Genomic DNA, 26,177 nt, shown 5'->3' with positions numbered 1-26,177 from the left:
CATGAAATCATAGTTTTATTAGGACTCTTTTTGCTCTTGGGTTTTATGATTCTTTGAAATAAAGAAACCCTCAAACTTTTACACACAATATATTATTTTGTATGTCAAAGTTTGAAAAAGGCAGGGCAGAACAGGCAAGTCTTGGAGAAGAGAAGTAACACACATAATAAAAAGAGAGTCTGGTAGTAGCTCAGGTTTTTCAAACACTGGTTCATCAAAGTAACTTCTTTAGTTTAACAAAAATATTTCATTTTACCTTCAATACTTGCTGTGCCTTTTCAGATAGTTTCACATCACTGTCTTCAACCTGCAGCCAGAAACAGCTTCCATTTGAATTGTGATTTATATAAATAAAGCAAGTCTAACATTAAATAAAAAGCATTAAATAAGTTTTGAGGCCAACAAGAACCTCAGGTACCACAGACAGAGAAAGCCCTGAGCCCACAGAGTTTTAAAAACAATTTTGTGCTCTTAATACTGTGTTACCATGGGACCACAATTATTTTTTGCACCACATTCTCCCCATTAAATTGTTTTATAGATTAAAATATTATATAGATAGAAAGTATGCAGTTTTATCTTTTATTACTGTTCAAGCATGCATTGCCAAAGGGCACTGCCCAGCTTTGTCACATTCTTTGGAATTCTATCTCTCACACAGTGTAGTGCATCAGAAGTCTTGAATCAGACTTTGCTTTCTTTTGGGCTGATCTAAAATGCCCCACAATAAACAGAGTTTTCAAAAGCCACACTGTGCACTTCAAAAACAACCAGATCTTCAAAAAGAGAAAAACCTGATGAGATGAAAATGAAAACGAAAACGAAAATGATAATAATAATTTAAAACTCCTGCTATGCATGGAACCATCAGCTTGCTTCCACTTAATTTTTCACTTATTGTCCAAATCTAAAAAACCAGGGCACGTTAATATTACAATATTGTGTTTCAATGCTCAGGTTCCAGATTTTCCCTCAGCCCAGCCCACTCCCAGATGGAGTTTTGCCCTGTGGATGAGCTGAACTGAGGCTCTGTGCTCTCACTCACCAGCCAGGAAGCAAATCTTGGGATAGCTGCAGTCAGGATAACGTGCCTGGAGTCTGGATGGATGCTGCCATCTGCAGGGAAGCCACGGGAAGCAAAGCAGTGCAATCAGGGAATTATTAAGGTTGGAAAAGACCTTCAAGATCACCAAATCCAACCTCTGACCTAATATCACCATGACCACTAAACTTATACCACCCTCATACTTCAGAATGCCCAGTATGTTACTGTTAAGACCTGAAATTGCTTTAGTAAATATGAAAATCTTATTATTTTAAGGATTGCTGAGGGTTTAAATGAAGTTTTCACAGCAGAGTAACTCCCAGTCCTCCTGTGCTACAGAGCTCCAAAGAAATCCCGATTTATTCTGATCTTTCCTTGGCTTCTTCCTTTGCTCTTAGTGTTCCAAACCCATCAGGGTAAGAGCAAAAACATCCACTGGAACTCCTTTGGCTCTCCCATGACAGCAAAGCCAACAGAAGGACAAGAATGGTGTTGAATTTCAGAATTTAATGCGCTCACCTTTTTCTTTGACCTGTATCTGTGATGTCAGGAAGGACTCTGAAAACACAACAGATCCCAAGCATCCTCTGCCTGTGAGCAGGTCTGGAATGTCAAACACCATCATGGATGCCTGCAGCCATCCAGCAGTTGGAGGGAAGAGAAAGCAGAACTTGAAATATTTCAATTGAAAAAGCAAAATTTGTATTTTTCAAACATCCTAAACCACTATTTCTATATTGTGGTTAAAGCCTGAGATCATAAATGTGTGTTGATGTTTTATTCTGAATTCTGACTTCTTGTTAAATCTGTTGCAGCATCTGAAATCTCTCTCATGTCTCCTCTTACACTTGTATTCACATAAAAATCTCAGTGTGCCCCAGAAAAATAGACACTTGAGCTCTATTTTCTAAATAAATAAATAAATATTATTATTTCTTACCGTTTTGATCAAACTCAGGCTGTCCTCGTTATCTAATGGAGTAATTCTAGAACAACAATGATAATTACATTTTTTTAATTACATCATCTTTCTGTGACTCCACAGCAGCCAAAAAAAAGCTGTTTTATTTTAATATAAACACTTATTTGTGCAGGTCATTTCAATCAATTAGTGTGGGGATTAAATAAGCACAAGCTTGTGATATCAACTAATTTAAAAGCATTTTTAAAAGGAAACTCTTAATGAGCTCATGCTGCTTCTACTCATTAACAGTTAATAAAAATTAGTCTGCCCAACTGCTTTTTATTCCTTTTAATGTTTTTAAGATTCCACAGAATTACAGATATGAAATCACTGAACTACTTCATACACAAAAGCACCTTGTGTGAAATAATCAAACACAAGGGTTTTTGCAGGAGTTCCAAGAGGAGAAAAATTTATTTCTTGGTGTATGTAAAGCACTAATTAGTAACAAAAAGTTCTAAGATAGTGATACAAACCTGCCATGGTTGTTCACAGCCTGGATTTGAAAAGCAATTTTGGAGCTGTGGGATAGAAATTGTACAGGTGAAATGTGTGGTTTAGATTTTTAAATGGAGAAAAATAAGCAGGAGTAGACTTAAAGCTAAAGAAGTGATTAAGAAAACTGGAAAATGGAATCATTATAATGATTTTTAAAGGCTGAATGCATTATGAAGTCTTGAAATCTGGCAGTTAGGCAAGCTCAGTTTAAAATTAATATTTTGCAGTTTATAATTGATATTTTTTCCCCCAAAGAAGCCAAATGAGCAACACTGGAAATACACACCGTAAAGCAGATTTCAGCTGTGCTAAGCCAAGGGTGTCTAACACAGACAGCAGCACCTGCTCTGCCACCTCCTTTGCCTGAAAAAAGGAAATAAAAAATAAAACATCCTTTCCCATCCTTCCAAATCCCAGCAGCTCCAGGAGCACCCTAAGACCAACAAGAGACACTGAACAGTAACACACTGATGCACCAGGCTAAAATTTGTCCTTTCACAGATCTCATCTGCCTTACTATGAGGTCAGGAAAATTCATGAGAAGATGGAAAACCAACTGGAGATGGGTAAAATTAGACACACTCTGAAATCTCTTTTATTTTATTTTTTTTAAACAGAATTCAGAGCCTGCTTGGAGGCCAGGGTATGAACCTTGTGTCATTCCATTGTACCAAAAACGGGAATTCTTTTGGTTTTCTTTTTGGTTTGCACGTAAATCTCACACTGCAAGCAATCCAAATCAACAATTACAGAGAGAGAGAACAATTAAATTTCATTTAGCAACTTCATTTACCTTGGATTCAGTGGAAGTTTTAGCATAGCACTCAATGCCAGCAAGCACAGCCTCTACAACAGCAGAATATATTTGCGACAACAGCGTACTGAAGAGAAATACAAACACAACATTTACTGGACAGGCAGAGTTTTCTTCCTCCTCTCTTTAAAGGAGCAGTTTTTCCTCTCATTGCACAACTCCCTTAATAATAAGGAAGGGGTTCTTTTTGGAATAAGTGAAGTAGTTTTATAGTTAAGCTTTCTGTTTAAGAAAATTAAATTAGAGCGAGGAAATTGCTCAAATTACAGGATATTTTGGGGAAATAACTCTTGATATAAATGTATCTGGTGCTTTTGCTAATCAGGAATAAAAAAATCTGTTTTACTGCTGCTTTTTGCTGCAGGTGGGTTTAGGAATCACATCCTAAATGCAGGGCCTGGAGTGACAGAGGGAATGGCTTCACATTGACAGGGGAAGGGACAGATGGGATCCTGGCAGGGAATTGTTCCCTGAGAGGGTGGGGAGGCCATGGGATGGAATTCCCAGAGAAGCTCTGGCTGCCCCTGGACCCCTGGAAGTGTCCAAGGGCTTGGAGCCACACAGGACAGTGGAAGGTGTCCCTGCAGTACCTCCCTCTCCTGGCAGAATATTAGAATGAGATGATCTTTAAAGATCTCTTCCGACCCAAACCATTCCACAATTCCATGAAATCTCCATCCCAGCTTAGTCCAATTCCCTTCTTAAAAGGAGACTGAAAAAATGGTACAGAAATAAACCAAAGTCAGGTGAAGCCAGGAGTGACTTTCAGCTATTGACACATTTACAGCTCCAGAACCACTGGGGGAAAAACCCACGTGTGCCCAACCAAGGAACATCAGCCCCTGTTTTCCTGCTAAATTACAACCAAAAGATGAGCAGAACAATAAAATTACTCCCTAATTGTTAAGTTTTCTCATCACTCCACTGCCAATATTGAGGGAGGGAAGAGGGGGGAGGAAAGAGAAGGATACAGCATTTAAGGCAAATGCAAAGCATTCCTGAAGGATGGAAAAAAAGCATCCAAAGATCCCAAACATGGAGGAACCCCAAAATGCACCAAAGCTTGTCTTGGATCATCCTCAACAGCAGCAAGTGATTTTAAAATTCAGCTTTCTCAGTATTTTTTCAGGTTTCTGGATTGTCATTTCCTGTGCTTTCATATGAACTTAGCATGATTTCACTGCACCCAGTAAAGCAATGTAATTCTTTTATATTGTAATTCTTCCAGGCTTTGTAACCATTCCTGTTTTCCCTCAAATTTACAGATATATTTGTAAGAAAACACCTCAGTGAGGTGTCCTTTGTCTTATTCTTCTTCCCATTTTAACATTTTAAAGCTAGCAGTGAAAAAAAATAAATAAAAAGCAGCACAGGATTTCTTTTGTGTTGCTTTTGAAATATTTTCTTAAAATAAAAATAAAACCAAAAACTTTATCCCAGTTTGTCATCCAATTTACAGAGTTGGTTTATGCACTCCAGGCAATCAGTACAGCCAAATTTGGAATGAATAGTGTTCAGAAAATACTTTTTATTTCACTTTTTATAAAATATTGGCAACTGTAAGAAGCAGGACAAAATTGCAAACTGAGCTGAAAATCATGAGTTTGTCAAAAAAAGCCAATTATACTACTGTTATTGAAATTAGGTTATTTGAACCAATACAGGGATGCTTCCAAGAAAAAGATATTATTTTTACATTACTGCCTTTATCAACCCCTGCTTTGTTCAGAGCTTCTCTACTCATCTTGATTAAAATGCATTCAGTACAAAGGATTTTTGAAGGAGAACAAAAAATATTTTAGCAGTACATAAATGCAACCTGTTGGAGTTCAGTTTTCTTTAAAAAAAGGAAAATCTGCTGCTCAGTGCAGTAAATCCATTTTTATGTCTCACAATTACCAAGAGTCAACAGTATTTAGTGTGACAGTACTGACACATCTTTAATATTTTCAGTATCTTGCTACCAGGTCATGCAGCTTTGCAGAAGCAAAAACAGGCTCCTAAAATGATCCCAACTAATAAGGAGGACAAAAATCTCTAAGGAAAAGTCTGGTTTATGGAGAGAGAGAGCAAAGATTTTCTACTGTGTTCTCCAAGCTGGACAGGGTTCTACAACATGCACAGGAAGTGGAATCAACATGGATAAATAAATGGGATTTTGAGAAGGTTAAAATATGCAGAAGCTTTGCAGCTTCCCAAATTTTAGGAAAGATTAAGTTGGATTTAACTTGAACACAGTGAATTTCTTCACAAGTTTGAGTGTTCCCTGTTGGCATTTTCACTGAGCATCAGAAATCTTAAACATTCTTAATGAAACTGGTCCAAAAATTACTTTTTCTTCCATCTGTGGAAGATGCTACAGTGTGGGAGACTTCTTCCCCCTGATTCACATGAAGTATCTTTCAAAATTATTCAAGTAAGTGTTAAGATTATTTTTTTACTACAATTTGAGCAAAATTTATTAATATTTCCTTTCCTAACAACTCATGTACCCACTGAAACTCCCCACGAGCATTTTGCCTTTGCAATCCTGTCCCATGCACATTGTTCTGAATAAAAATGTCCCTGCAAATGCCAACAGCCACTAAAAGCAGGTTTCACCTACTGCCACGAGGTAGAAAGAGAGAAGAGTTAAGGAATAATATAAAAAAATTGGCAGCTTACACTTGCTCAGCTTGCTTGTGCATCTCATTGTCATTTCCTGTATTAAAACAAAAATAATAAAATTAAAAAAATAATAATAAAAGGTTTGGTTTAAGCGCTCTGAGAACATTTCTGCTGCACATTTTACATGGAATTTATCCAGTATTTTATGCTACTAGGGCAAACACAGGCTGTAATTCCAATTCTCCAGCCATCCTCTCTTCAGCTTTTCTGAGCCCAGCATATATATAAAATATATATATATATCTATATAAAATTCATATAATATATATTTTATATAATATAAAATATTAAATCTTTATTATTATATATTATTCATATATATATATTTCAAGACAACCCTAAGGACTGACTTCATCCATGACTCTTCCATTGAAACTATACAAGAAAATGGTTTTTAAAAATTTTAGATGGCTTGTTTTTTATCAATACAGCTACTGTAACTCATTATACTGAGGATAAAAGATAGAAGTGAAATAATTTTTTTTCATCCTTATAAAAATCCTCAGTTACTTGACAACTCTCAGTTTGAATTACTATATTTTGGAGACTGTTTTCTATAAATCCATACAGAACATGGACTTCAATATTTGTTTAATACTTTAAAAGGGTCTGCACACTGAGATCTGACAGATTTCATGTTCAAAACTCAGATCTGACAGATTTTACCCACAAAATCTGCAATGATTTCATGCACTGGCTACAGAATCTACCACTTAAAAAGGAAGGAAAGCCTTTAATTGCTACAAATTTTCATGGAATCAGAGGCAATAACTGCCTTGGTGTATTTAATGCACTTACCCAGGAAAGGAATGTGAGTTGCTCCAAAAAAATAGGTCCTTGAACAAGCCAGAGGTCCCTTTGGAGATACACACTGCACTACCTAGCAGTCAGTATTAATGAGATACAAAAGACATCAGTAAAGCAAATTGGTGCAATAATTAACAATTAACTACGTTTCCCTTAAGTCTTCTAAGCACTGACAGACTACAGAAGTTTACAACACAGAACTGGATTGTGAAAAAGCAACTTACGTTTTCAAAGGTCTATTTCACTTTTGACTTGACCTGAATGGTTGAAAGACTTTGGAAAGGAGATGAGCTCTGACTTGTGTTTTCAATTTCCTATGTCAACTGCTCTTTTCATGAAGAGGAAAGTGTGTCAGGTTCCCATAACTACGCTGGCACTTGGTCTTATTTACTATTTTCATGACACCCTATTAAAACAGTATCACCTGTACCTGTAAATAAACCACCTTTTTTAAGAACAGCATCAGAATCTGAGGACAACAGATGGAGCAAGTACATCACAATAACACGGTACTTGCATTTTCAAAGGTATCAAATGGCATCTTATTGTTAACAAGGGAAGGAAAGACAGAATTGAAAGTGTTTTCACAGAAATAGCGTTAAAAGCAGCAAATGGAGGATGAGATTTCACCAAGATGCAAAACCACTCTTTTCTCAGGCTCTGCACACGTGATTTGTGCCCAGAAGCCCCACATCCATCCATCCCTGAGGCAGCTGCACATGAAATGCTGACAATCTCATCAACTCATGGCCTCACTCATGCTCTCACTCCAGCATGGCCACATCCACCTGCTCAGGGCTCACACCACTCCCAGAGCCCCTGGAGGCAGCAGGGAGCTCTCTCCACACTCTACCTCTCTCCTCCTTCGCTGCCAAGTTGCCTTCTGGAGCCACCCAGGCCCTCCAGCCAGAGGATCCCAAATCCCTGGGGTGGCCTGCCCAGGCACGGCCCCTGCGCCACAGACGGACCTCAGCACATGTTTAACATCCCAGCTTTTACTGGGAAATGGAAACAGGTGAATCATGTTTAACATCCCAACTTTACTGGGAAATGGAAACAAGTTAATCATATTTAACATCCCAACTTTCACTTGGAAAAGGAAACAGGTTCATCATGTTTAACATCTCAGCTTTTACTGGGAAAAGGAAACAAGTTCATCATATTTAACATCCCAACTTTCACTTGGAAAAGGAAACAGGTTCATCATGTTTAACATCTCAGCTTTTACTGGGAAAAGGAAACAAGTTCATCACGTTTAACTACCCAGCTTTTACTTGGACATGGAAACAAGTTCATCACGTTTAACTACCCAGCTTTTACTGGGAAATGGAAACAAGTTAATCATGTTTAACTACCCAGCTTTTACTGGGAAATGGAAACAAGTTAATCATGTTTAACTACCCAGCTTTTACTGGGAAATGGAAACAAGTTAAGCTTTGCAACTTCATCAGAACAGTCCTGGAATTTTATGAAAGGTTTTTCAGAGTTTTGTCAAGAGTTGTTGAAGTACACACTGGAATTTGGATACAGGTTTATTCACAAAGGTGTTATGAAAAAAAAACGTGGCTTTTTGTGAAATGGCTAAACAAATGTGATTAAAATAGAACCTGTGTGTAACAGTTAAGTGTATCACAGAAGGTTTTCACTTTGTGGTCAGGACACAAACAGCATTTCCCACTCCACCACTCACTTACAGCAAAAGTTTTCTTTTTCCAGAGAATAAATTATTTTAACTCATTCAGCAGTCCCTGATTAAGAATCCAGTATGGCTCCACTTGGAAAGAGCAAGAAAAATCACATTTGTTCCTTAACCTGATGGATTGCTAAGGTGCTTTATGTTAAGAAGAATTAGGCATTTAACTCATGAAAGACAAGCACAGAAAATATACAAAGAAAAAGAGAATATACCCCAAAATCTCAGATAACTTCTCCAAAGCCTTACCATATGCTTGGCAGTGCTTCCACCAAGGCCAGTGTTTCGGACCAGATGTCCTTCAGATGGAAAATTAAAGTTCCCAGTGTTCAAGTTTTCCTTTGTGGAGTGGCTGCCAAACAGGACAAAGGGCTGGCGGCTCGGGCTGAGGAGGAGACAGGGAATCATCACCAAAATACTTGCAGGAAGTTTACAACCAACAAATGAAATCAAAGCTTTCAACTGCTGAATTTCTCATTATAATAATAAAAAATTACTAAAGCTGCAAAAAGCTTCACAGTGAAATGAGCAAGTTCAAAAGAAAAAATCTACTTGCTTTAAAAAAGATGATAATTTCTTTCAAATACAATGGACTTATCTCAAGGTTGTTCCCACTGCTCTTAGAAGATTCTTTTATCTTAAACTGCCTTGAAAATCTGCTTAGTTTAAAATTCACCATCTCGAAAAGCCCTGAAATGACTGTGTTGAAAACAAACAAAACTATTTTGGATTTAGTTCTGGCTTTGGGCCCAAGACTCAGCTGGAGAGGTCAAGGATTTTCTTTTTTTTAATGCAATGCAAACACCAGAGGATGCTGCCAGCAATAAAGGGCATTGAACTCCACCTGTTTACTCCAAACAGAGGAGAATGTGCAGAATGATTGAATTATCTAAACAAACCTTGATTAGCTCACAGCAGCAGAAGGTGGATTTTGCAACAGAACCTTCAGCTAAACAACAGCTTTTGGTTAAAACTTTCTCACAGAATCACAGGATGGTTTGGGTTGGAAGGAACCTTACATCATCTCAGTCCAACCCCTGCCATGGGCAGGGACACCTTCCACTAGCCCACGTTGTTCCAAGCCACATCCAACCTTTTCCAGGGATGGAACAAGGAAGGAACTGATCACAATGCACAAAATTTCATGGTACAGGTAAGAACTACAGCATTAAACCCTGGCAAAATTCAGCTTATCCTCCCAGGACATGAAAGAACTTTGTGCAGGCTTTTTTAAATATGAGATTTGATCTACTGAGGTGATACCAAAAAGAATTTTTAATATTATGGCATCAGGGATATGGAAATAAAATATTGAGGTAGTAGTGACACCAGAGGGAGTAATGAGTAATAATAATAATAATAATAATAATGAGTAATAATTACCTGTTATCTGTTATATGGCTTGAGATCATACCATGGCTGAAATAACTTCTGAAGGGCTGTGAGGAGTTGAAAACAAAAATTATTAAGAAGTACGTGGACAGAAGTGTGAAATATCCTCTCATTAATTAAACCTCAATTATCCTTCTCAGAGAAAACTCCTGAACCCTCAGAAAATACTTCCAACCTCCACAAACAAACCCAAACATCACTAAGTCTCTCATATCATTAAATCACTGAATGATTTAGGTTGGGAGGGACCTTAAAGCCCATTTAGTTCCAAACCCCTTCAACCATCCCAGAGAAAGCAACAAAATGCATCAAAAAAGCAACAAAATTAATCAAAAAAGCAACAAAATGAATCCATCAAAAAAGCAACAAAATTAATCAAAAGAGCAACAAAATGAATCAAAAAAGCAACAAAATTAATCAAAAAATCACCAAAATTAATCAAAAAAGCAACAAAATGAATCAAAAAAGCAACAGCACCCCCAGAAATGCTGGGCTGTTTTCTCCCATGCTCTGTGCTACCCTGAGTTTTGTTTGAGGTTTGAGATGTGCAAATTCAACTTGTTAAGCCCTGCACATAGCAGATTCCATCCAAATGCAAGTTAATCTACCTACAAATATCTCCTGTGCAGATATAAATTGAATTATCAGTGAGCAAACACTTGACTGAATTACCCCTGCAGTCCTAAGCCATCATACCACGGATTTTTAAGGTGGGTGGTGACTTTAAAAAAAATCCAAACTATGTGTTTTTACCCCTCAAACATGAAAAGTGAGATGGGATAGGGGAAAAAAAAACCCATGTTAATGCTGAATAATTATTTTTTCTGCATGGATACTCGAGGATTGCTGAAGCAGGCCTACCTCCCCAGCCTGAGATTCTGAGAGTTCCAGAATGAAGGGAATTTCAGTGTCAAAATTAGCAAAAAAGTTGGTCCATTGGTGTTCAAAAATCATTAAATCCTAGAAGGAAAATATTTGACATTACTTCCCAAGACAAGAGAAATGAAGGCAAAGTGACATTTCACTGGAATACAGACTGCCCAATGAAACAATAAGCACAGGAAAATAAATATATTTTAGAAGATAAGGACATTCTGCTGGATTTCAGGGTGTCTTTTTGTGGGTGTGTGGTTTAAGTTTATTGTTTTCAGAAAATTTAAGTCAACTTAACAACAACTTTCAGGTTGAAAACTTCAAATTATAATAAATAGGTTTGCTCAGAGTGTAGGGCAAATCCCAAACATTAATCTCACTTCCACAAAGACAGGAGAAGTGAAATATCAGAGAGTGATTACTTAGACTGAGAGCCTTGTAAAAACTCTATGATATTTTAATTTTCCTTACAGCAGTTGATTGAACAACCAAAACGGTATGAACTACCAATATTTTATTAATAAAGGATAATTACTACTGAATTTTATACATATTAAATTGCTATCAAGCTAGAAACAGATTAAAAATTAATATATACCAAGAATTATAAAATATATTTACTATTAAAGTATAAATACTAATAAATTGTAAATTATAATTACAAATACTAATATTTATACAATGCTTTCTCCTCTAGCACTGAGATCAGGGCATGGCATTAATGTGAGAATCCCTCCCCTCTGTTTGTATTTCCCAAAGCACCAGGGCAGCCACTGAGTGTCACTGTTCCCCACTTAAAGGAGCTACAAAAATCTGAAAAATGTTTTTTTTTTTTCCTCCTGGAAGAATGGTTGTGTGTTAAAGGGGATTTTTTAACCCTCCTTGCTGCAAAAGGAGGATTAACACACAAAACCACAGCAACTTCATGTATTTTGTACATGGTTTAATGACATGAAGGAAAGTTTTTAGGAGATTTACAGATAAAGCAATGAATTCAAGGAAAGCAAGACAAGTTATTTTACTGTTTTGCAGAGTTTGTGGTAGATTTAAGGAATGGGAGGAGACCCTGCAAGCAACAGCAGGCAGAGCCTGTAAATTAAAACCATAAACTTAATTAAAACCAAACCAAATCAAACTTTTCTTCTGTGGTTACACCAAGCAGGAGCTGAGGGAGAACATTTCACCTGCATTACCTCAAAAAGCAAATCCTCCAAGGACACAGGATCCATTTTGCTGTAGGTCTTCCATAAATCAGCACTGACATCCATTAACTGAAAGAGATTTTCAACACATTTCTGTGAAAAACACCACAAAGAAGGCCACAGATCCAGGTTTAAGATGAGACAGAATTGGGGAACACTGCCCTGTCTAACAGTGCTCCTTAACTCTGATTTCACAAATATTTCCACTCTCATTTGACAAATATTTTCACTCTGTTACAAAAGACCTGACCAGTGAGGGTCTGAACTCTGAGCAAAGCTTTCTCTGCATCCTCCAAACAAATCATTTCACAATATTTTTCAATTTAATAGCAAAGAACTGCAGGAGCTGGTGCAGGCAAAAGGGCAAGATGAGTTTTCTAAGACAGCCAAGAGCCAATTCCAGGGTTACTCCTCCTGAAGGGGAAAAGGGGAAAAAAGGGGAAAAAAGGGAAAAAGGGAAAAAGGAAAAAAGGAAAGAGGAAAGGGAAGTTCTAAATCACAGCAGAGGCCTGGGGAGAATGTTCAAATAATAGTTTATGCAGGAAAAAGTGCTGTGTAGCCAGAACAGAACCTCAGCCACGCCACAGGCTCTCCATCCTGCCACAGTTTTACAAGATCCCAAAAACCTCCAGCCAACTGAGCAGCTCGCTTGAGCAGTGAGTCAGGACTAGATCATCTCCAGAAGTGCTTTCCAAACAAAATAATTTCCTGAGTAAGTTCTGCTTCAGGAAGGGAATGACCAAGGGAAGCACTCACTTCGTATTTCATGGTGAAGAAGCCGTCGCCCCCGATCCCCTCGAGCGCGAAGGCCTGGACGATCGGCCACTTCTCCACGATGAACATGTCAAATATCTGCAGGTGGCCTGAAATGCAAGCACAGCAACATTCCCTCACAAATCCTGGCACTTCAGCTCTCTCTGAGTCCTTGGGATTCACAGATTCAGTTGTACAAAAATCCCATTTTTGTACAACCGAAAATCTTGCGTGCAGACGGCAATTTTAGAAGCTCCTCTATGCCCTAAATTTTGTCCCTTTTTCTCAGGATATTCCACATCTCCTTGCAAACTTCATTACATGCTGATTAACAATTAAAATTCAAGATAATAAACAAGGAGCTTTGCTTACTCCAGTTCATCAAATACTTGGCCTTAAGTAAATACTGAAACACAACATCACAGAATCCCAGAAAGGTTTGGAGGGAAAGGACCTTAAAATTCATCCCATTCCCCCCCTGCCATGGGCAGGGACACCTTCCACTGTCCCAGGTGGCTCCAAGCCCTGTCCAGCCTGGCCTTGGGCACTGCCAGGGATCCAGGGGCAGCCACAGCTTCTCTGGGCACCCTGTGCCAGGGCTCAGCATCCTCCCAGGGAGGAATTTCTTCCATCATCCCCATTTAATCAGAATTTTACGTTGAGGGAGATTCAAATTTCCTCCTGGCACTTCCATTAATGACTTTTGAGCATATCAGCCTTCCCTAAGGGAAGCAATAAAGAATTAGGAATAAAAAAAGAATGCAAGATTACACTGCTGAGGCTCAAGGCTCCAGATCCCAACAGGAAGCCATGCAGGGCAGTTTTTTTCAGTTCTAAAAAAGGAAACTTGCATAAAGAAATGTTTATTCTCCCCTTCCATAAAGAAGGATTTATCTGGAGCTCCCATGGGAACAGAGAAGTTCTGCAGCAGCTCAAGACACTGCTCTGAATGCAAATCATTTCTCTGCCTCACGCTGGGGGCATTCGCTCCCCAAATGAACTCTGAGGGCTTCCAGTTCCCAGAAAGAAATTCAACTCTTAAGAAAAAAGATGCTAAAAGGAAACTAATGACTTAGTAATCCTTATTTCTCTCCTAAGGCAAGGAAATCTTCATTCCCTGAAGCTGCAGGGTACAAAAACACTTCCACCCTGTGTTGGAACTCTAGATGCTGAGAATTTTAAACTTTCTGTTTTGAAAAGCACAGACCCACAAGAGAATATTATATTTAACCTAAAGCTGTAGAGAAGGCTTCCAAAATTGATTGATAGCACTAAGATTACAAGTGTGTAATTTGAATAAGAGTGTGTGATATCATGAAGTAGAAAATTTAAAGTTTTAAAATATAGTAATATATATAAAGCTATACAAGAAGTTTTAATTGTTCTTCCAGCTCCCATGGGAACAGAGAAGTTCTGTAGCAGCTCAAGACACTGCTCTGAATGCAAATCATTTCTCTGCCTCACGCTGGGGGCATTCGCTCCCCAAATGAACTCTGAGGGCTTCCAGTTCCCAGAAAGAAATTCAACTCTTAAGAAAAAAGATGCTAAAAGGAAACTAATGACTTAGTAATCCTTATTTCTCTCCTAAGGCAAGGAAATCTTCATTCCCTGAAGCTGCAGGGTACAAAAACACTTCCACCCTGTGTTGGAACTCTAGATGCTGAGAATTTTAAACTTTCTGTTTTGAAAAGCACAGACCCACAAGAGAATATTATATTTAACCTAAAGCTGTAGAGAAGGCTTCCAAAATTGATTGACAGCCCTAAGATTACAAGTGTGTAATTTGAATAAGAGTGTGTGATATCATGAAGTAGAAAATTTAAAGTTTTAAAATATAGTAATATATATAAAGCTATATAAGAAGTTTTAATTGTTCTTCCTCACATTCTTCTTCGTGAGTTTAAGTAATATTTTGTAATTAGACAAAAAAGTCCACGTTGCAGGACACAAAAGATCAGTTATTGAGTTAAAAATTAAAATAATTTAAATGTCATTTCTTAATTAGATAGTTTAACCTTAAAAGACCTTGTAAAGAAAGAGTTAGCCATTTTATACCTTGTTAGTAAAATACTACAGAATTCACTACTCATGAAACTGTAAAATCAATTTTTAAAGAATCTAAGTTTGAATGTGAAATACCATCTCAAGTACCTTCAATCTCAACCTTCACAAAAAACAAACCCCCCAAAAAAAAGACAAAAAAAGCCCAAAAACCAACAATTCTGAGCATCATCCTCCCTACCTTGGCAGCTGTAGGGGATCCCGATGCGGCTGCAATCCCTGACCATGTCCACAAAGCTGGAAATCTTGAATTCCTCTGCAGCTTCTTCATCCTCATACTGAAAGAAGCCAGTTAAAATCAAATTGGATTAGGCATGCCCTAATTTGATTGGTAGGAAAGAGAAGATGCAGCATGTAAAGCACTAAAATATCACCTACAGGCTCCTGAAGCTCAAGCACCCATTTTTGGGAGGTGCTTTGGGATTTTGGAAATCCCATCATGGGAGGGATGTACTCAAGCCAATGGAAAATTGAAAAAAAATCATACTTCAAAGCAAGGTTTTTAATCATGACATATGAAGGCATAATTATAGACTTTATTTTCAGCTTTCAGTCAGTTGAAGTTTCAGTTAAACTCTTTCAACATCCAGATTTGAAAGATAAAAGTAATTGTGAGGATACCAACTGATGTACCACAGAAAACGTGCCACTGAGGGAAAAAAATTAAAATAAGATAATGTATTACCAGCTAAACAATACTGAGCAAGGGAAATCAATGTCAGAATAAGCCCCAGGTCACAGATTAGGCAAGGAGAACCAGCTTTGGTCTGAGGGAGAGGTGAACTGCAGGAAAAGGAGGAGGCAAGAAGAGGAGAAACCTTCATGCGACACTGTCTGAAGACTTCAGCAGACTGCAGAGCAAACATCCTAACTCAGAAAAGCATAAAAACCAAACTGAAGAGACAAATCACACTAAAGTCGTTTTTATAACAGAACACAGACCTGCAGACACACTGACTTTGACCTGAAAAGCAGTTTAGCAGCAAGCCTGGAACCAACAGGTCCAGCCCTGCTGGCTTCTTCAAGAGCCACTTGTTTTCTGGAGCAAGATCAGAAGGCAGAGGTGTTTTGCCTATGTTATTTTATTTTATTTTTATGTGCAGTGCTCTGAGCTTCTTATCAAGGCAAATGACATGATTATGAACTTTTTTGTGAGCTTCAGGGTACACCCATCACATTTATTTTGAGAAGAAGTTCTTTTAAGCCAAGCCTGAATTTAAGCTGCAGCCCCAGCTCCTCTGTGGTGTGTTCCTCCTTCAATCCCAGGAAGCCAGATCAAAGCTGCAGCTCAAAGCCAAGCCCCAAACAACTGCCAGTTTCTCAAGACTTAAAAATGTCATTGGAATAAGAACTTGGGTTTTGGCAGGGTGCTAAAGGCTTGCTCACAATCTGCTGTTGCAGCCAGTTCGACTGTGGCACCCCAAAATTTGCTACAGCAAATTTCTGTATTTTATCCTATTTGGCCACTTTGAACATGGGCATTTTTTTTAGTAATATGGGATTTTTTTTTCCCCAGAAACTAGGATATTCTCTTAAATTCCTGTGGTCTAGTTAAAGCAAGTAGGAAGGAAAAAAGGAAGTAGAAGCTCTGTGTTTTGCCAGAGCCAGTACAGCATTGCTTTATTTATTTCTAAAATTCTTGTGCTTTCTTGGTTTCATTTTTATGAAGTTATTTCTATCACTAAAGTAAGTACTTAAAAGCCACTGCAGGCAATTCTCCTGTAAACAGGATGCACTTAAAGCCTGACACAGCAAGGTTTTGTTTGTCTTTCAGCAGTAATCTAGGAAACTGGCAATTCTTATACATGGGGAATGTGACTGGAAGTGCTCAGCTCACTCACTTACAATGAAGTAGAACTGTATTTTCAGCTTCCAAAACCAAACCTTTCCCCCCATTTCCACAAAGAACAAGGCACATGGTTCACCTTGCCAGTTACATCATTTTTTTCAAGGCAACACTGTGTGATTAAGGTTCTTTACCACGATAAATCATATCAAAGCCCATAAGCAGATGAAGCTTAAAATTCAATAGCTGAGATTGCAGCTGCACAGGCATCTGTGTGGTAAGAACTTCTCTGCTCCTGTTTCCAAAGTGCACGTGTTCTCCCAGCATCAGATTTGCCCTTTCAGCAAGGATTTTGGCAACAAAGAAGCCTTGTGAAGCCAGGCTTTAGGTTTTGCTGGGGCATGTTTTAACCTGGAGCTCAGCTGTTCTATCCTAACAAGAATTATCCCTCTCTGCTGCACTCCTGGAATTGTATCCACAACAAATTTTGGGATCCATGGACAAGGTATTTATAAACTGGAGCAAGATCAGTGGAGGGCCACCACAATCAGTGGAATGCAGCACTTGTCCCAGCAGGAGAGATCCAGGCTTGCTCAATATCTGTACCTCAAGCCCACCAAAATATTATTGAGGTGGTGAAGTCAGGCTCTCCACAGTGGTCATGACAAAAGTCTTGATTTAAAACAATCAGGTTTGGGTTTGACAAAAGGAAACACTTTTTCACTAGGAGGACAGTGGGAAAATGCAGCAGGCAGCCAGCAGAGGTTCTGTCATCCTTGGATGATTTCAACACCCAGCTGCAAAAAAACCTTGAGTAACCTGATCTGATCTCACCACTGAAGCAGGAGGCTGGACAAGATGATCTCCAGAGGTCCCCTGTAATCTCAGCTATTTCCTAATTCTGTGATCTAAGCTATCAACCAGACACATAAAAACACAATCAGTCTATTACAAGCCCCATCACTCCCAAGCTGGAAACTCAAAGGAACAAAAGATTTCTCTCCCTGACTTTCCCACTCATTTTTCCACTGGCTTCACTCACCATCACAGGCTCCAAACCCACTCCCAGCAGAATTCAGTGCAATTCTAACTTAGAAAAGGAACTACACAGAACTCAATGTAGGAAGAAGCATTTCCAGTCTGCACTGGAATGAAAAGGTCCTTATTCTATACCCAGACAAAGAGTATTTTCATTGTTTACTCCTCTAAAAATACTTCACAACAATAAATGGACTTTCTCTATAATACTTTAACTTGCAAGTTCAAGATGAAACTCACATCGGTCAGGAGATGTAGTGGAAGTGAGGTTAATAGTTCTTAACAGACAGATTTAATAGTTAAAATGAAAATACATAATGAAGTTTCTTGATTTTAAAGGACTTACTAAGCCCATCTTTCCTAATATTCTAAAACTATTGGCAGCCAATGCAAACATGGACAGCAAACAAGGCTGATGTGGGAAATCTCAGCATTGACTGTGATACTTGATTCACATTTGGCATTTTTCACAACCCACATTTTTTTCCTCCTTAAAAGATCACTGACTCAGGTCAAAACAACAGCAATTAGTGGGAGGGAGGAGCAATTTGTCTTCACACTCCAACAAATAAAAGTATTGACAAAATATTCTCCTTGCACATTTTAGCAAATTATTAATACCCAGATGTACACACATTTCATTCCCCTGCTGAGGGGAAAAGAGGAAAAAGGCTTCTGGAAAGAATGTTTTTTGAAGTTTTACTTTAAGGATCAGTTCATTAACAAGTTCATTAGCAAATCTTGCCTGCATTCATTTTTCACTTACCTCATTTTCAGTCAGACAGTGGAAATGCAAGTTCCTCCAGTGTGCCACATAGGGTAAAAGATGACTGTAATTCACAGGGTTGCAGTACAGATGAACACTGTCAGGTTTTATTAATATGATTATATCTGCAACAATCACAACAAATATTCCAGCATCAGGACTCCACACACAAGAGAAACTGAACAGAAAACATTTTTTCTATTCTGCACCTCATTAAAAAAGAAAATTGCTCAGCTATCTGAATGCAGTGCAATTCCTGATTTCTTTTAAACAAGCAGCAGGAGCAGTTGGCAGCCAGACAGTTCCAAGCACAAGAGCACTTGATACTGTTCCAGACAACTGGGGGGTAATTCCCAAGTCTTGCACAGAACTTGCATCAGCCTGTCCTTTGTGCAGCCAAGAGGGTCAGGATGAGCCTTCCCAGAGCACTTCCAGAACTCTAAACTCCAGCTGCTCTTGCCTGATGTTACATCAGAGTTGCTTCAAGTAAAAACTATCAACACCACAGGCTGCAGGGGAGATATCCAAAAGTTTTGTGCAAATAAGGGAATAATAAGCTGTGATCACAGGGACTGGCCACATTCCAAGTATGACAAAGGTGAGTTAATGAGGTGAAGTAAAAAGGAGCTCAAGTGTTTTAGAAGTGCAGAGGTGTGATCACACAATATTAGTAACATGTATATACACCTTGACTGAACTAATGGACTGTAATTGTGTAACTTTACAACACTTGAGATAAATTGTGGAGCATAAAACACATTTAATATATCTTTTTATGTTTAAAAATGAGTCCTTCAGCAGTGTTTCTAAGAAGATATTTTCAGGCATATACAGACAACCTGAGACTTAATGACCTTTATTTTTTTTTTTTATGTCCCTTTTTCTGCTCATCTTCTGTCCAGAACAGGTAAAAAATGTTGAGAACATTACTCACCATCCAGAACTTCCTCAGGAAAACCTGTCCTTTCAAAGTCATTGTTGTTCTGGTTGTACAAACCAAAGAGCAGATAATTTGCCAGCTCTCTGCACCCTTCATTGTATCGACTGTCTATCCCTGCAAAGCAAAACCACAGGAGAATTGGTGTGTGTCCTAACACTGCATACCTGAAAAGTTTATTTTCTCCCTCAATTTATTAAACTTTAAAGCAGGAGTATGAACTCAACTCCTCAACTGAACACACTGAGAGAACAGGGTAGGGAAAAAGGAGATTTTGCAAGATCACTGCCACATGCTGACATCCCCCTTTCAACCTAAATCCACGAGTATTCCTTAAAAATTTTAGAAGTATTGTTTTCTGCTGTGCTGTGCATCCAAAATTCCGTTTTTTTCTAGTCATTCAAACATCTGTCTGGATGCAGGATGCATTCTAATTAATATGTGTTTGATTGAAGCTTCCTAACAAACTAATCCCGTGACCCAAATCTCCTGCTTTAGAATACATGATTAAACATTATCTTATCCGTGCTACAGAGCAATCCCTGAGTCACCAGAGAGCCACTGCAGACTTCTGACAAATTGTGAAAAGACGTTCTGACAAAAAATAGGGGGCACAAAGAGCTTCCAAGGAAACCTTTCCTGGTCCTTGGGAAAATTAAATGAAAACAACTGAAGATCTGGAACATGAAGAGACAGAAGATAAATTCAAGAAGAAAGCAATGAGGTCATAGATTTAGAAACTATTTTCATCAATCTTCATCTCTCTGGATGACAGTCACAGCCATAATTCTACTGTAATACACCCAGTTTTTTCAAACAAGTACAACTGCACATAAAGCAGCATCCTTGCCATCCACATTTCACAGAGGTCACCAGCACTGGCTGTGAAAAAATTCCTCTAACAGCAAGTTTTCCTACCAAGTTATATTAGGATTCAGTGGAATGCTTGCCAACAAATTTGGATTTGTTACATTAGGATACAGTGGAAGGGCTGCCAACGAAATAGGATTTGTTACCACTGCTAAAAGAGAGATCAGGACATTGATAATGTAATAACCTGGCCTGAACATCTGAGTCTCAGCACTTGAACTGGAAACCAAACAATCAAGAGTCACCTGGACTTGGCAAAAATTGGAACAAACCCCAGGTTCTCCTGTTTATGCTCCTTTTTCATGTTATGCTTCAGCTTTAGAGTGCTAAACCAGATGATGTGTCTGCATCCAACTACTGAATCCCACATCTTAATAAACTCTTAGTTTGCTCAGTGACTTTGGTAGCTCACATGTATTCCAAGGTATCTGGTATTTGGTGGAAAGCTGCCTCACATCTGTCCCAGCTTTCTCAGCCCTCAAAGTATTTTTACCAGCCATAATCTTGGAATCCTCACTCTCCTGCTGTTTCTGACCTCTCATTCATAAGTGTCCCTCTGTTTCATTTACATTTTCAGCCCCGTGAAAGCAGGCACAGCAATGTAATCTGGAATTCAGTGGGACTCAGCATACAAATATAGCTGCCAAAGCCCTTGTGTCTAGGTGGGATTTTAGTTACAAACAAGTGGAGACTCCCTTCTGTCAGGAAGAAACTGTCCCATTGTTTTAGGGAAGTCCATTTCAATGTAATCAGTCTCCTTGGAATCAGCTGCAGCCCTGGGAAGTGAGCACACACAATCTCCTCAGGATAATCTGTTCCACTGATTACCTGCCTAGCTGAGGCACCTTCTGAAGACTCAGAGGAGCAATAATCTGGCACACACAGGCTGAAAGAGCTGGGAATGTCCAGCCTGGAAAAGAGAAGGCTCCAGAAAGACCTCAGAGCCCCTTCCAGTGCTAAAGGGGCTCCAGGAGAGTTGGATAGGGACTGGGGACAAGGGCATGGAGTGACAGGACAAGGGGAATGGCTTCCCAGTACCAGAGGGCAGGGATGGATGGGATGTTGGGAAGGAATTGTTCCCTGTGAGGGTGGGGAGGCCCTGGCACAGAGAAGCTGTGGCTGCCCCTGGATCCCTGGAAGTGTCCAAGGCCAGGTCAGACAGGGTTTGGAGCAACCTGGGATAGTGGAAGGTGTCCCTGCCCATGGCACTGAGTTGGAACTGTGTAATCTTTAAAATCCCTCCAATCTAAACCATTCTATGATCCTGTGATTCTAATTTCTGGAAGATCAGAAGAAAAATGAGAAACTGCCTTCACTTAAAAAAAAAAAAAAAAGTTGATGTCACCATCACTTGAAGAGTTTGAGATTTTATCTGGGTACAGCAGCTTAGAGCAGGGAAGAGCTTCCAAGCCAAACTCCAAATCCCTGCTTTTTCAGTTAATGACAGAAGGAGGGGAAGAGAAAACAAAAGATCTGAAAGGGGGACAGCTGACAAATTTAACTCTCATAATAGAGGACATGGGTGAATTTACTGCTTGCAGAGCACTGACAGCCACGCAGGGAAGGCAATTGTTTAACATAAAACCATGAATTCTGCAGAATATTTGGAATTTGTGGTTTACTTGGGTCTTTCAAGTATCCTATCCAGACAGGAGCTGTCACACTGAGCCTTTAGTGCTATCCTACAGCAACATATGGAGTTAAAGGAACAGATATAGCTAGCAGAAAACAAACAGGAAATGAAACAATGACCAAGATAAGATACCCACGAGAGCATATCAGGAGTCCTCCCCAGAACAATGGGCAAGGCCATTAATTAGGAAACCCCGACGCCTGTCTCCAGCTGAGCTGGGAGTTTGGAACTCCCCCTCCTGTTGCCAGCCCTTGGCAGGGGTGTGGGCACACCCTGAGTCAGGCTGAGCCTCGAGTTCTTGCTCTGCTCCCCAGGCAGGGCTCAGCTGCCCCTCAGCAGTTTGTTAATTGGCACAAAGTGTGAAAAACGCCAATCACTCGTTTTAAAATTGCAAAAGTTTAATAGCAATAACGTAGTTATGAAAATAGTAATAAAAAAAATTAAAGAAATAAGAATTTTGACAATCAGGAAAATAAAAGCAAAGAATTATGGAGCTCCGGATGCTTCCTGGGCACTAAGCCCCAAAAAGCAGAGCTCTCTAACAAAGGATTAACCCTCAAAAAAAACAGCCTGTTGCATATTCATGTATCTCATACATGATGCAAACATTCCTTTCAAACTAAGGATTATTCTGTTTATCTTGATTTACAAGATGGAGGGAAGCAACTTCCCCCCTCCACCTTGTAAATCAATCGCCTTGGTTCCTCCAATCTGGGCCTTCCCAATAAGGAGGCAATAATTCTTTTCTTGGAATCCTGTTGTATCTCCATCCAGAGAGATGAATAATAATGAGAAGAATTTCTTGGTTATCTTTTCCATTTCTTGAGTCAGTTACAAAAAAAAGTATCTCACATCACATAGTTTCTATTTTAATATTATGCTACAGCCCAAAAATTATATTTACCACACTACTTAAAAGATATTAATACAACATAACTTTCCAACATAACCCATTTTAATATTTGCAAAGAGCCAATCATCTAATATGCATTTTTCACAAAAGCATTCTGGCCAAATGCAGGGGGGAAATCTGTCTGCTGGCTAAGATCAAGTGGGTGGGAGATACCCAAGGGCACTGGCAGGGATGCAAAATGGGGACAGCAGGAGGGTGAGGATGGAGGGAATGGACACATCACCTTCAGATATTGGCCCAAAAGCAACAGAAGTCTGGAAGTGCTGCAGAATAATCCTAAAAATAGTCTCTGTTTGGAAAGGGAATGGGATGAACAAGCAGAGCAATAGGATTCTCAGAATGTGGGAGAAACCCCAGCAGGGAGAGCTCTGTGTGGGATGGATACAATGGAGAAAAAAGAATCTAAAAAAGATGATGTGAACATTATCTTTCTGTTCACATACTGATTTTGTGGGTTATAAATAATCTAGATGATTTATTTAGATTATATATTTTATATAGTATATATAGATTATGTATATTATATATATTATATTATCATTTTATATTATGTATGATATATTTCTATTATATATAATTATACAATATTATATCTATTATATATCATAATTATATGTATTATATATTGTATATTTAGATTATATATCTAATTATATAATAAAATAATTTATTATATATCACATATAATTTTATATGTTATATGTTTATATTTAGATTATATGTCATTATAATAATATTATATATTATATATAATATTATAATTACATATTATATATTTATATTATATATTATATAATTATAATTATATATAATTAATTATATATTTATATTATATATTATGTATAATTTTATGTTATCTGTTATATATTTTTATTATAGATATAATATATATTTATATAATATATAACTATATTGTCTAAATATATAAAACATAACCCAAATCTAGATTATTTATTAGATTATTTATAATCTAAAAAAGCAGTATGTGAACAGAACCAAAGTAAAATAAATATTTACTGCAACAGCCTTAAAAGTATCCCCATACTCTTCGAGGAGAATAGAAAATAAATGTCAATATTTGCAAAATTCAGCTCATTCTGAATGGTGAAACAGCTTAATCCACAATCAGAGCAGCTACAATTATATATATGTACAATTATATATAAAGACAAGCTACAATTGCAATAGTCACAGCCACCCCCTGCTCACAGCTAATGCACATCCTCAGAAATCACAGCTGCTGAACCAGGAGCTGAAAATCAAGATGCCAAGAAACACCATTATCACAGAAAATAACTTAAAATATAGTTTAAGCAGGTCAGTTTGAACAGCAACACATCACAGCTTCTTGAAGCCATTTGACATGCCCACCTCCAAATTCCTTTTTCCTGTCAGCTGTGAGGCCTTTTCTCCCCAGCAAAGAATGCAGGAATGTTACCCTGCAACCCCTTCAAAATCAGATTAGAGGTTTCTTTTTTAAAAATCAGCTGTAATGCCATTGAAGTATTTGCATCAACAGTGGCTCAGTTCTCATCTCTCTCTGGGATCTCCCAGTGCTGGGTTTGATTTCAGTACAAATATTAATGAACTTGAAGTAAAGCTGGGGAAGTTTATTCTGGTTTTATCTCCCAGCCCAGTATGAAACTGAAGTGGAGGTGAGGGAGCTGCATTAACTGCAGGCCATTAAAAGCAGCCAGGTGAAACAGAACATGCACTGCCTGTGAAAAACCACAGTTGTGAGTATCCACTTTCCACACAAGCCAAGAGGACTCAGGATGTAAAACTACATGGGTTTTGTCATCAGAAGCTCGTGTTTGATGACAGATTTAATGCATTTCTAACAGTGACATGCCTGTTTCATGGAAGTTATGCCAGAAATTCTGCAGGCTACAGGAGCCAGGCCAGAGCAGACAGGAGTCCCATTGTGGGTGCTGAGAGATCAGGGCAAAGCACAGATCTCCCAAAAAAACACACCTCCCATGTTTCCATACCACTAGTGCTTATTTGTAAAGAGGTATGTTCTTCTGAAGAGAATTAAATCCCCCACACAACACTGAGGATTACACAAAACAATTCCTTTGCTTTCATTAAAGCTGAGCCATGCTTTCAGTCACTGCTCCTTACCTGGGACTTTCTGCAGTCTCAGAGTCAATAATAATTAAGAAATACTGCAGTGTCATCAGTTAATGTTTTATGGAATTAAATTATGGGGAGTTTTTTTTTTTATTTATGTATATTAATTCCATGTTTTATGGAATTAAATTAGCAGCAAAGGCAAAACCCAAGGAGTTTATCCTGTATGATTAAGTTTCACTGCAAGGCTGACACAGTGACCTCACAGAGCTTCTGGCTGTACAGTTACTACTTAGAGACTTAACCTCTTACCCTAGAAAATGCAGGGTAGGAAGGGTCATGTTGTACAGTTAACACTGACTAGAAGAGAATGTTATCTATTATAAATGATTATCTGTTTATAAATTTTATAAATTATTATCTACTATAAATTATCTACTATATATTATAATATATATTATATAGGTATATATTATAGATATTATATATCTATTTATAAATTTATATATATTTTGTATAATACTATATATATAATTATATATACTTTTATTTTTACATTCATTTATTTATTTATAAATTTTATTCTGTGGTCCAGTAAATGAGCTTTAAGTTCTCTTGCTACATCATTAAAGACAGAATAAAACCAAAAAAAATCAGACTGTGGTGTCACTTCCTACACAGAGCTTCTTTAGGCTACATCAGATTTCTGCTATTTAACTGCAATACATTATTTAAACAATTACTCCTCAGTAATTCAAGTTTTCAATCATAATGTCTGCATTTTTCCTTTAAGATCTTGACACTGCTTATATAATTTGAAACAAGAGAAATGGTATTTCAGTGAAATGGTATTAAAGCAATACAAAACCCCTGTTATTTTCCCACACTTGCACGTGCACCTTTATTTCCTGCTGCCCTTTTCTCCCAATCCCAGCAGAAATAAAGCACTGAAACCACATGAATTTTATGTGCAAACACTGAACTCCTAACTGCTTCCTGGGTTTCTGGAGCCAGTCTTTAAAATTCTTAGCCCAAAATTAGTAAATAGGATGAGGAATTGTTTAGGGAGAAGAGAATGTAACATCAGCTGAGAAACCAGGCTGAGGCTTGGAGCAGCAAGATGAATTTCTTCTTTCAGAAACTCACGGTATCTTTATCAGCATAATGAGAACAAAAAATGTAACACTAACCTAAAATGCAGAGGATTCCATCAGGCTGAGATTTGCTGCTCTGTGTCAGGATAGTCTGAATATTTCGGAGGCGGCTGCAGCTGCAAAAAAAAAAAAAGAGAATTTGTGCTCAAGGTCACTGCTGTGAAATGTCAAACTGGGAGGCTGAAGAGCTGACCCAGCTTTGTTTTCTTTATTACAGAAAGTAAATGGACACACTTCA

The 26,177-nt window shown here is 38.1% G+C and overlaps 1 protein-coding gene across 1 annotated transcript in view; it reads right to left on the bottom strand.

Annotated features, from left to right (window-relative positions):
* The window catches only part of DNAAF9 (dynein axonemal assembly factor 9), a 72,604-nt gene that overhangs the window by 34,965 nt on the left and 11,462 nt on the right, over nt 1-26,177 (bottom strand). Inside the window, exons 2-19 of the mRNA XM_041488149.1 lie at nt 25,976-26,055; nt 19,294-19,413; nt 18,360-18,484; nt 14,951-15,047; nt 12,712-12,818; nt 11,947-12,024; nt 10,742-10,840; nt 9,872-9,927; nt 8,738-8,873; nt 6,787-6,868; nt 5,986-6,022; nt 3,301-3,388; nt 2,794-2,870; nt 2,486-2,530; nt 1,986-2,031; nt 1,565-1,676; nt 1,046-1,116; nt 257-307 (exon numbers count right to left, since the gene is read on the bottom strand). Coding sequence (XP_041344083.1) covers nt 257-307; nt 1,046-1,116; nt 1,565-1,676; nt 1,986-2,031; nt 2,486-2,530; nt 2,794-2,870; nt 3,301-3,388; nt 5,986-6,022; nt 6,787-6,868; nt 8,738-8,873; nt 9,872-9,927; nt 10,742-10,840; nt 11,947-12,024; nt 12,712-12,818; nt 14,951-15,047; nt 18,360-18,484; nt 19,294-19,413; nt 25,976-26,055 — 1,507 coding nt within the window. The remainder of the gene's footprint in view (nt 1-256; nt 308-1,045; nt 1,117-1,564; nt 1,677-1,985; nt 2,032-2,485; nt 2,531-2,793; nt 2,871-3,300; nt 3,389-5,985; nt 6,023-6,786; nt 6,869-8,737; nt 8,874-9,871; nt 9,928-10,741; nt 10,841-11,946; nt 12,025-12,711; nt 12,819-14,950; nt 15,048-18,359; nt 18,485-19,293; nt 19,414-25,975; nt 26,056-26,177) is intronic.

The sequence above is a fragment of the Pyrgilauda ruficollis genome, unplaced genomic scaffold, assembly GCF_017590135.1.
Source record: "Pyrgilauda ruficollis isolate IOZ18807 unplaced genomic scaffold, ASM1759013v1 scaffold88, whole genome shotgun sequence".
NCBI lineage: Eukaryota > Metazoa > Chordata > Aves > Passeriformes > Passeridae > Pyrgilauda > Pyrgilauda ruficollis.
The sequence above is the reverse complement of the archived record's forward strand: the minus strand, read 5'-3'. Positions and strand labels throughout refer to the sequence as shown.